Source organism: Artemia sp. Qi Xiang Cuo, chromosome 12 (genome assembly GCF_049724085.1).
Source record: "Artemia sp. Qi Xiang Cuo chromosome 12, ASM4972408v1, whole genome shotgun sequence".
Classification (NCBI taxonomy): Eukaryota; Metazoa; Arthropoda; class Branchiopoda; order Anostraca; family Artemiidae; genus Artemia; species Artemia sp. Qi Xiang Cuo.
The window spans coordinates 22,457,879-22,470,009 of NC_142805.1; the positions used below are offsets into that span (position 1 = coordinate 22,457,879).

General features: G+C 34.7%; 1 protein-coding gene across 2 annotated transcripts in view; it reads right to left on the reverse strand.

Moving 5' to 3' along the window:
* Nucleotides 1-6,733: 6,733 nt before the first annotated feature.
* LOC148945897 (putative phospholipid-transporting ATPase IIB) overlaps nt 6,734-12,131 on the reverse strand; it is a 158,167-nt gene continuing 152,769 nt past the window's right edge. For both annotated transcript variants that reach the window (XM_089097744.1, XM_089097745.1), the window contains exons 19-20: nt 10,491-10,694; nt 6,734-6,963 (exon numbers count right to left, since the gene is read on the reverse strand). In XM_089097744.1, coding sequence (XP_088953870.1) covers nt 6,830-6,963; nt 10,491-10,694 — 338 coding nt within the window. In that variant the 3' untranslated portion in view covers nt 6,734-6,829. The remainder of the gene's footprint in view (nt 6,964-10,490; nt 10,695-12,131) is intronic.

The following is a 12,131-nucleotide window of genomic DNA, read 5'->3' on the forward strand; positions in this document are numbered from 1 at the left end:
AATTAGACAAATCAAATTAGACATTAGTTTTACAAGCTAATGTTGAAGCAAATCAATAAATTAGGCTAGACATTAGTTTTACATTAGTTTTTTTTAAAATTAGTTTTACAAACTAATGTTGAAGTAAATCAATAAATTTGGCTAGACATTAGTTTTACATAAGTTTTACCAGCTAATGTTGAAGTAAATCAATAAATTAGGCTAGAAATTAGTTTTGGAGTAGTTTTTTACATTAGTTTTACAACCTAATGTTGAAGTGAATCAATAAATTAGGCTAGACATTAGTTTTACAAGCTATTGTTAAAGTAAATCAAGAAATTAGGCTAGACATTAGTTTTACATTAGTTTTTTCCATTAGTTTTACAAGCTAATGTTGAAGTAAATCAATAAATTAGGCTAGACATTAGTTTTACAAGCTAATGTTGAAGTAATGGGTTAAATTGCATGGTGATGCAGAACACCATCGCGGGAGGATCCTCTATAGGAGGACAACTGCGGCAGGGCGTAAGATCCAGATATATGGACAACGGCTTCTACAAAGTGCTGCCTCGACCCTTTTGGGGTACCTGCAAGACTGGGGACCTTGCGGTCAACTCTAATCCCACTTGAGGAGTGCCGCCCCTAGAGGAAATTATAGCCTAGTAAACGACACAGCATTCACACGGGATTCTGATCAACGGACAATTCTTCTGGGCTTTGTATGTTTTGAAGGGCATCTTCGGGATGAAAAACCTCTTCCTAGCTAATTTATCTACTCTGGGTTTCTTCCCTGTGGTTGCATAATGTTTGTGGGCATGAATATATAATGAGTTGGAGGTAATAGGCTTGAGATTGTCTGTGCAGGATTTCAATTCTTGTTGATAAAAGAGCATCGCCAAGTGCTGAAAACCGTGTTGTGACCAAAGATGGGCCCAGCATTGCACAAAGCCGCCATTCATGAAGGTCCCAGAGACTTCTTGCTGTCCGGTTCTAAGCCGATTTAAGCACTTCGGTGTAGACTTGAGAAGATATAAGATCCCCGTTCTGCACCGGTATCAGGGATCATTGCTTTTCCTGAGGCCAAAATAATTTCAATGATTTAAAGAACATGGAAATTGGAAATTGGAATGTTACGACGTTAAAAATGACTATCGTATCGACGTTTTGACTGACGAATTCAGACGATTCTAACTGGACTTATTAGGAGTTTCAGAAACTCCTATTCCAGTGGTAGGAAGCCTGAAATTAGGTGATATAGAATTTGTTTACTCAGGCAGGAAGGATGGGGTACATAGACAGGGAGTAGGGCTCAAGATGAATAAGTAAGCTGCTAAGTCTTGTTTAGGCTGGGAAGGTATTAATAATAGAATACTAATTGCTCATTTTATGACTAAAGAGTTCAGGGTATCAGGGTATCAATATAGTAGTATATGCCCCTGTAGAACCGAGTGACGGAGATACTAGTGACTAAGATGAATTTTACTTACAGTTACAGGAGCAAATAGACACGGTCGATGCAGAAATATGATGTTTACTAGGAGATTTTAAAGCCCAGGTCGGTAGAAATAGGGATAGATGGTATCCTAGCCAAGGTAAATTTGGTTTAGGAAAAGAAAACAGTAATGGATACAGATTTTTGCAATGTTGTAGGTATAACAATGTAGTTATAACCAATACGGTGTTTGGTCATAAAATGGCTCATAAGTAAACTTGGTATTCAGGTGATGGTAAGACAGCAAACCTTATTGGTCATGTTATACTAAACCGATGACTGGCAGGATCAATACAAGATACTAGGGTATATACGAGTGCCGTTATTGATGTTAAAAGTAAAGATCACCATCTAGTAGTGTTAAGGGTTAATTTAAAGCTGAAATATCGGAAGGGTAACTTCCTCCCTGGAAGTTATGATGTTGGTAGACTCCAGGATGAGAATTTGATAGAAACTTTCCAGGAACAGTTGAATACTAAACTTTAGAGTCTAAAATTTGATAATGTGGAAGATGGTTGGAATAATTTTAGAAAAATTATTTGTGACTTATAAAAATTATAAGTCGCTGAAGGTGTCTTAGGGAAGAAAGCTAGGACTGCAGCAAAGAATATTAGTGAAAAAGCTTTATGTTTAATAGAAAGGACTTCTACAAGAATTATCTGAGTGATAGATCATATGAAAACAAAAGAAATATAAAGAAAGTGGAGAAAGCGTTAAAATATGAACTAAGGAGGTGTGAAGTGGAGGCCATGGATACAATTTCTAAGGATCTGGAAGATGCAGCTAGACGGCAAAATAGTAAAATATTGTACTGGCATGTTAATAAATTGAGAGGGAGTAGTCAATCCGGACTTGGCCCAGTTAAAGAAAGGAACAGGGCCACAATTAGCAATAAGGAAAGAATTAAAGAGAGATGGGCAGAAAATTTTGAAAATTTGCTAAACCAAGATAGAGCTGCAGGATAATATATAGGGGAAAATAAAAAAGTTTGTGATACCTAGGATGTGAAGGAAGATTTGATTTGTGAGGAAGAATTAGCGACAGAACTAAAAGGATTTAAAATAATAAGGCTCCAGGTGGTGATAGTCTGGTAAATGAGTTTCTTAAATATGGAGGCTCTGAGCTTAGACATAAGTAACTGAAGATTATGGATATAATTTTTGAAAAAGGGGACGTACCTAATGATTTTAGAAACACCTTAATTAAGCCACTTTATAAGAAAGGTGATAAAAGTGAGTGTGGTAATTATCGAGGCATTAGTCTGGTCTCTGTAGGTAGGAAATTACTTAGTAGGCTAATAAGATAATTTTTAGACTGAGAGATGCCGTAGACAAAGTTTTAAGAGAAGAACAGTGCGGTTTTAGAAAAGATAGAGGATGCGTCGACCAAATTTTCATTCTTAGGTTGATAATTGAGAAGTGCCTGAGTTTTCAAACACCTTTGGTGCTCAGTTTTATAGATTATGAGCATGCGTTCGATTCTGTTGACAGAAGAACTTTAGTAAAGGTTTTATCCTTGTATGGTATACCAGACAAATACAATGAAGTGATTAGTGCTATGTACGAGAATAACACTGCTGCGGTTAAGGTGGGAAATGAGGTTAGCAGCTGGTTTTGTATTAAATCAGGAGTTAAGCAGGGCCGTGTTATATCCCCCTTTATATGGATTATTTTGATGGACTTTGTCTTATGAAGCACAGGAAAGGCAATGGGAAACCACGGAATCAAATGGGGAAGAAAAAGTCTAATGGACTTAGATTATGCTGATGATTTAAGCATCCTAGATGAAAGTGTGAGCAAAATGAATGAACTTTTAGAGGTTTTGCGAGTTCAAGGTGCTAGAATAGGTTTGAAAATTAATGTTAAGAAGACTAAGTCACTAAGGCTAGGAATAAGTGAAGATGAAAAGGTTGGCAATGAAAGGATTGATCAGGTGGGCAGCTTCACTTACCTTGGTAGTATTATTAGTAAAGACGGTGAGAGCAGTGAAGATGTTAAAAGTAGAATAGCCAAGGCTCAGGGTAATTTTTTCACAGTTAAAAAAAGTTTGGAAGAATAGGAAGATAACTCTGCAAACCAAGATTAGAATATTAGAAGCTACAGTGATGATAGTAGTAAAATATGGCTCTGAAGCATGGGCGCTTCGAAAAGCAGATGAAGATTTGCTAGATATTTTCCAGAGAAATTGCTTAAGGATTGCTCTGGGTACCCGACTGACTGACCGTATTTTAAACAATAGGCTGTACAAAAAATGTGGTTCAATACCGCTCTCTAGGGCTATAATGAAAGAAAGGCTTAGGTGGCTAGGGCAAGTTGTGCGGATGAAGGGTGACTGATTGCCAGAGATTGTTCTTTTCGGCCAACCGTCAAAGGCTAAACAGAAAGCAGGTCGTCCTCGTCTAGGGTGGGAGGACGTCATAAAGAAAGATTTAAAGGAAATGGGAGCTTCGTAGGAGGGTGTAAAAAGGGAGGCTTTGAATAAATTGGGATGGAGGAGGAGCGTGCGCAGCTGTGTTGGCCTCAGGCGGTTTGAGTTCTGCGGTGAGTTGTTAGTAGTAGTTGTAGTAGTAGTAGTAGTAGCAGTAGTAGTAGTAAGAACTGTTTTACCTTTTGTGGCCATCTTCGGGGCTCAAAATTTAATGTCCTCCAGAAGCAATTATTAAATTACGAAAGCGGATAAAAAAAGGCATCACGTTGTGTATTCACGTTCATCCTAGTTAAACTATATACAGTAGCCATGAATTTATTCCTGATTAAAGTAAATTAATAAAATTATAGAAGAATTATTGTCAATAATACCTTGCGATGACGTTAAGGATAAAGCTTCATCATTCTGACAGAAGGTTGGCAGGTTCACTCCCACGTGTCGCAAGGCAATTGATGTAGATGCATAAGCTTTGTTTCTAAGACGTTGACTTATAATATATCTGCCAACCAAGTAATCATTGAAATGTAAAATTTCATTTCACTTAATATTCCAATCGGACCACAAATGGCGTTGTTTTCAAGAAGATATTTTGACGTCATAACATGTTTTACAAAAAAGACAACATTAATGGGGTTTTCCAGTAGGAGTTTAAACTGTTTATCAAACAGTTCGTGGTAACGAACTGTAAGTAAGGAGCGACCCGGCTCAATGGTAACCGAAACTCTAAAAAACGGAATTTTTGTACCAATAGATACATCAAAAGGATCAGATTTTTCTTCTGATTTCAAATATATAATTTTCATCAAGTTTAATCTTACCCATCAAAAGTTACGCGCCTGAGAAAATTTGGCAGATTTTCGAAGAAAGGGGGAAAGACCCCCTAAAACTTATAGAACCTTAATGAAAATCACACCATCATATTCAGCGTATCAGAGAACCCTACTGTAGAGGTTTCAAGCTCCTATCTACAAAAACGTTGAATTTTGCATTTTTTTGCCAGAAGAAAGATCACGGATGCGTGTTTTTTTTCCAGGGATGATCGCATCAACCCAGTGGTCCTAGAATATTGTAAGAAGACTCATTTGGACGGAAATTAAAAGTTCTACTGCCCTTTTTAAGTGACCAAAAAAAATGAAGTGCAACTCGACCCCCTCCCACGCTCATTTTTTTCCCAAAGTCCCCTGATCAAAATTTTGAGATAGCCATTTTGATCAACATGCTCGAAAATATGATAAAAATGTCTTTTAGGATGACTTAATCCCCCAAAGTCCCCGGGGGAGGGCTGAAAGTTATGAACTTTACTCGATGTTAACATATAGTATTGGTTATTGGGAAGTATACAGACGTTTTCAGGGGGGATTTTTTCTGGTAGGTGGGGGAGGGGTTGGGTCTGTGGCTATATGGGAGGATCTTTCCATGAAGGAAGTTTTCATGGAGGAAGGGACATTGCTATGAAGGGGGCACCGGATTTCCCAGCATTATTAAAGAAAAATATCAGAAATTAAATAAAAAAACATGTTTTTCAACTGATCAACTGATTGTGATTAAGGGGTAATTTTTAAAGAATTGGAAAAAAAAAATTCGAACTTTAGCTGAAAGAGCAGGGTATTGACTAGGGGGCGAACCCCCTAATATACGTGTTAAAAATTTATGAATATAGAAGTTCGTTACGTATATTTATTACGAATAAAAATGGTCGTAAATAAAATAAAACAAGTTTCGAGAAAGCCATTTAACCAAAGAAAAGTACAATTAATGTGCAAATTTTGTTTTAATTATTCATGTACGGTGAGCCAAAATCAAAAACTGTATTAATTAAAAAACGTTCAAAAATTAAATAAAAAAAACTAGTTTTTTTAACTGAAAGTGAGGAACGACGTTAAAACTTAAACGAACAGAAATTATTCCGTATATGAAAGGGGCTGTCCCCTCCTCAACGCCTCGCTCTTTACGCTAAAGTTTGACTTTGTCACAACTCTATTTTTTTTAATAATGAAAAACTTTAGCGTAAAAAGAAAACTTTCAGTTAAAAAAAATTGTTTCTTTTATTTAATTATATATAAGGATCGAAGTTCTATTGTGTTAAAATTTCCAACAGTAATCAAACGTTCAATAATGTATTCAATACCACATAACAGGAAAAAACTAATTCTTGCAAATTAATAATGGATTATGAATGAATCCAACATATGATAAAGCAAAAACTATGGAAACTGGAAAAATATTGAGGGTGTCTTAGCAATAATTTCACTTTTTGAAATGATGTAAACGTGTATCAAGGAGAAAATGCGCCTCCGTGCAAAAGTGCTGCCTCTAACACTAGGAGTTAATGCAAAAATAACCTTATGATAGTTCAAAGCCGACTGGCTGTCTCACTCGCTCGATAGTAATATGGGAAATGAGTGGTCACAATTGTTATCTTAAAGCAGGAAATGGCACGAGCCAGCACATTGATATGACCTGATCTCTTTTGTCGTACGCCAGCAGAACACTAAGTTTTCGTCTGAATGAGGCTCCTCCTGATATATCGTGACTACCGTTGGATACAATCCCCCTACCGCCATAAAAAAACTCATCCGCGACCAACAGCATCTACAAACATACCGTAACAGTGACTAAATATGTTCCACTTAAATGAAGCTTAAAATAAACATCAAAACATTTGAAGTTTTTGTTAAGTTTTGCACTTGTCTGCAAATATTTCGATGAAAACAAACGCGTAACTCAAAATCGTACAGAAAGCTTATGGAGGCTTTGCTTTTCGAGGGACGACACTACAGATACACAGATTAAACTACAATCAAGCCCTTTCCATAAAAATAACAAATCTAAGTTCTGAAAATTTTTATTAAGCGACGATATTACAAACAATTTCATTGGAATATGTAAACTGAACATGCAATAGAAAGACAGAAGGGGGAGAAGCTAAGATCACGCTAATTTAGTATAGCTAGGGGGTGCAAACTTCGAATGAAGGAACTTCAAAACGTAGAGAGGAACACAACTTAGAAGGGTTATGACGGTTACTTTCCACAAAAACGCTGACGATTGAATGAAGTTAATATCTGAAAAATAAAAATGTATATATATATATATATATATATATATATATATATATATATATATATATATATATATATATATATATATATATATATATAAACCAAAACAAACCAAAACAAGTAATCACTTGATTCTCTCCTTAAATTATGGTATCGCTGGACTAGTAATGTTAACCACTGGGGGAAGTCTTAATATTTTACAAGGTAAATATTCGAATCCTGACCTTGAGTTTATGATGGGATAGGGCGGTAGATCTCCATTCTGTCCCTTTTACGTAAGAAATAGAACTTCTTTCATGTAAGATTTATTTGTACAATTATTTTTATAATAGATTAAAAGGTATATCCAATTTTATCTATAGTGTTTAAAAAACACAGCAAATCATGGACAAGCATTAAAAATCTTAAAATTGGGGGGGGGGGCGGACAACTTAGCCCCTAAAACCTTTGCGAATATAAAATTAGTGAATGACGTCACTTTGTTACATAAAGCTCTTAGCTCGTTTAATAGGAGGACACGAAACGGATTAACACTGATTTTCTAGATAGGTCTTATCTTCCTGCAAATGATTTCTATTGATGATAGTTCCTTTTAGTTTCCAAGGAATTAAATACAATTTCTTCATAGTGGAGGATCAGGTTAGTGATTCTCATTAGGATACGCTGGTACCTAAACGAAAGAACTAGTACCTTTTTCTATCTGGGTACCACTGCTTGAGATATTTATCTGGGTTTTGGGTATTTACTCTTCAGCTTGGGAATCTTGGGATAAGTATATAAAGTAAACATAACATCAAAAAGAATATTAAGTAAGTATACTAACATAATTTAATACCCTGAATTATTTTTCAAATCTTCAAATTTTTATCAAGTGGATATCCGCAAAGAGACGCACACTGGGTGGGAGCTGGGGCACAGGGCCTGGGCCCCCACAAATATTTATGAATTTCTAGACACGTATTATTAAAATACAATATGTCTTTCTTTATTACTCACAACCCTGAAAAAAACTTCTAGTGTATGTGCCTGTCTTGGGATATTATTAAATTCTGAATGGCAGCCCTATTCTAGTAGACCTTTTGAATTCGCATTTCCTATTACTTTTTTGCATAAAAGGATAGTACAGGTAGAATTCTTTTATTGACTCAAGATCATTCAAGGATTATTTAGGGTATGGTCCTTATTAATAGTCAAAATATTTAGGATCACAGTATGACAGACTAAATTAGACAACATTACGCCCGTATTTTACAAAAAGGAATTTCGACCAAAATTCATTTATAAGCGTTTCGAACTTGTTATTTAAAGATCCGAGGCTACTACTGAATTGTACTTTTTATAATAACAATGCTTTGTATACACTAAAACTAAAATATGTAACTTTTGACGCATTGGAACGTAGGTGACTAACGCAATGTATTACACACCAGACTTAGATGACTGGCTAGTCAGTTTTGCCCAATGTTTCACCAAAAAAAAAGAATTGAACTTTCTAAAATAATTGCAGAAATATCTCGAAGATTGTAGTAAAATGAAGACTTATTTTTAGAAAAGGGTTGATTTTTTTAACCAACTAATCGAGCACGTTGAAGGATCCCCCTACACCTTTGAATGAAAGCTATGTATTAGCATAATTGTGTCTCTTATTACTCCATAGTATAAGTTTCGACTTGTACTTGCTCCTTTATTTACTTTTTTCCTTTTTCCGTTGTTTCTTAAACTTTCCTACTCGAAAAGGTCCTTTTTTCTATGTTTTTAGTCATTTTTAAAGTTCGGAATGAGGGTGGGGGGGGGGGGGGGTAAACTGTAGATTACGCTCTGTCCTGCGTGTAAAACCACCTAAATAAATTACGACTTAAACAGTTATGTCCTTATAATCAATCAATTCGTCTCTAGTAGGAGAAAACCTGTCGCTGGACATCTCCCTTGGACGTCTCCTATCATACGTCACTTCAGACATTGGTTCTTTGGCGGGGGAGGGGTAGAAAATCTTTCGATATAACCCCAAACCGGTAATCTTGTCTAAAACCACAATCGTATAGAACTTACCAAAATCTATACCTTAGGCGTGAAAATAAAACAAAGGCGCTTAAAAAAGGTAAGAAACTTACTATTAATTATTTTGCTAACAAAACAGAACTGAACAAAAATGTAAAAAAAATAGAATACATGATAAAACCAACCAGGGAATTCTGACCAATACGCGACACTGCTGGTTCCGTGCGAGCTACTTTGCAAGCCGAATGAATGGTCTTCCCCCCTGTGAACCCCATATTCGACGGTTAACAACTTTTTGTCTGGCCAGCGTGATGACTCATGGTCAGCCTGGATTTTTCCGACACTAGCTAACTAACAAATTCTTCACAGACGTCCAATATTATTAGCCAGAAAGGAAAAATATAAAATAGATATAAAAGAAAGGACAAAGAGATACTGAATTAATGGCTAACATCAGGAATGAAACAGTGAATTTAGAGAGGGAATAATATTAAGTTATGAAAAGAAAATTATCTAATAATTAGGGACAGAGGTCCAACACATTTATAATGGCGCAATCATGTTGGGTTTGCAAAACATGAAGAAATACATGTTAAAATAGCATGTATCGTTGATTAAATAGTAAATATTTGTATTATTATAATAGAGGTTAAATATTTTTTTCCTTCTCTCTTCCATAGTTTTCAAAGCTCAGTTCATTTCTTCTTTATAATAATACTATGTTAGCTCCTTAGTTGATTACTGACACGTTGTAACTAATTTAGAATAACACCATATTTTTGTGTGTTGATTCGATAAAAAAAAGTCAAGTTTCAAACTCTATCTGGCTGATATACACAGATCATTCTCTTTCACGTGAACAATTGACAGCTTGAGAAAAAAGGTGGGGGGTTTTAAAGATTCAAAAGAGAGTAAGATTTAGCATAAAATTTTCACATTTCTATTAAAAGTGTAAAATTTGCCCTAGACAAAGACTCTAATAGTGAACGAATTTTTTTTAATAAAACAGACAAAACTCAAATTTTTATGTTGACAAAAATTAAGGAAACAAATCATTAAATTTAATTTGAATATGTCGGATGTTTATTAAAGATGTAAGCTTTTGGATCCAACCAAAGATTTTCTAATAGTGAATATATTGTTTACTTTTAAACTATCTTTAATTTATTATAGAATAGTTAGGGTTTATGTTAGTGGACAGGATGTAGGCCAGTTAAATAAAATATAGGCAGATATATCTATTGTGCACTTTTGGCAAAAGTAATTCTTTTGCAAAAACAAATATATATACTATTTTATTTCAGTTCTACAATTAAATTTACAACTTTTCTGGATAACATGAAATGGCGTTGGTTGTTTTTTTTTTCCTCTTAGAAACAAGCTTAAATTTCCTTTCTTGTCCGTTTTCCATATCCTTTGGTTTCAAATTCCACCAAAATCTTGCCAATAAATACATTTCTTATAAAAATTTCTAAAGCTTATCTTTTTGGCCCATATAAGCAATTATAACAAGACGCATGAAAAATTCTTACCAAAATATTCCTTGAAAATGTACAGTGTTGCGACGTAAAGCAAGAAAGAGATCAATTCTGCGCCAAGCATCAGTGGATGAAAAGTCTTCGCTGTTAAACTGACCATAATTAGTTCAGTGATTATCAGAGCAGTGAAACTGATTGCAACAATATGTATTAGTTCATCTTCAAACAAAATGAGGGCTCCATACATAATAATACCACCTAAAAAATTACCACAATTATAAACCAAGAGGCCAGTAGCAAGAAGAAGAACTGAAATTTTTCTGGAAATCACTTAACGCGAAATCTATAAGCACATCTTATCTAAAAATTGGCTTTCTGTGTAAGCTCTACAGAGCACCGATTCTTTTTTTTACATAAATACAATTAGAGTGTAAAACTAACCCGCAAGAGTTCAATCAGTGAAGGATGTGATCGAAAAGACTCTTAATCACGGGGGGTGTGGATTCAAGCCCAATATTTGACTTTTTTCCGACAGTAAAATGTAAATACGAAGAGAATAAATTCGTTAAATAGGGACGTATATGTGGAACATATAATTCTGATAATGCCACTAAAACACAACTGCAGATATAACGACCAAGCATAACAGCACTCTAAAAAATAGTCCAAATAGCTTTATAAAAGTCACTACAGAATCAAGAAATTGGACATATTTAGAATCAATATGAAAAGCGGAAAGACACATCTTTTATGCATATATTGCCCTCAAACTTCCAATTTTTAGGGTTCTGGATATTCCCTACCAGAGATGTTCTTTACTTACCATTCACTACCATATATGGTAGTGAATTATTTAGTCAAATTGTTCACCCTTGGAAAGTTCTTTTGCGTGATTAACTAGTGGAGCCGTTTTAACTATGGCTTGTAGTTAAATAGTTCACCATACACTGGGTAGGCAACTCTGTCGAGAAGAACCAAGCACTTTTTACAGCACAATTTTCCAGGGATATAGTACTTTGATATTCTTTCTTGAATTTTTGCCGTAAAAAAAGGAAAAATGAAAGAAATATGTATTTGTTTCTTGGTCTATTTTCTCTTCTTCTATAATTGTAAATTCAGTTAAGTCTTCTGTTGTTCTTCAAAAGTCTTCTGTTGTTCTGTTGTTCTTCTGCTGTTTTCTGTTGCACAAAAAAAGCCAGTAGCTAGAAGAGATGCCAGTCCGGAAATCAATAATGGTGAAAAAAGGTATATAAGGGACAGAAATCAATATCCTCTCTATGAAAAAAAATTGAATTTTATACAGTGACGAGATTTCGTAGCAATAATTATTAATTTGGGTTATTTATTTTATGTGTATATAATTTGATTTTTTTTTCCTTTTCTATGTATTATTCCTCAATTTTTGTGTTTATAAGGGAAACAAAAGTATAATAATAATAAATTATAATAGACAATAGAAAGCTTAAGTTTCTGGGATCTCTTTGTCCCTTTCCCCACAAGGGTCAAGTGTATTTTGTACAAGTTTTTGTTCAAGAAATTTTGTATAATATATCTATTAAAAATACATTAATATGTAGGCTATTAGCTCATCTTCAACCAAAACAAGAGAATTGAACAGAATAATACCGCCCACAAAAAATTGTCACAGTCATATTGTCTGTCAAATTGTCACAGTCATATTGGGAAATAAAACAG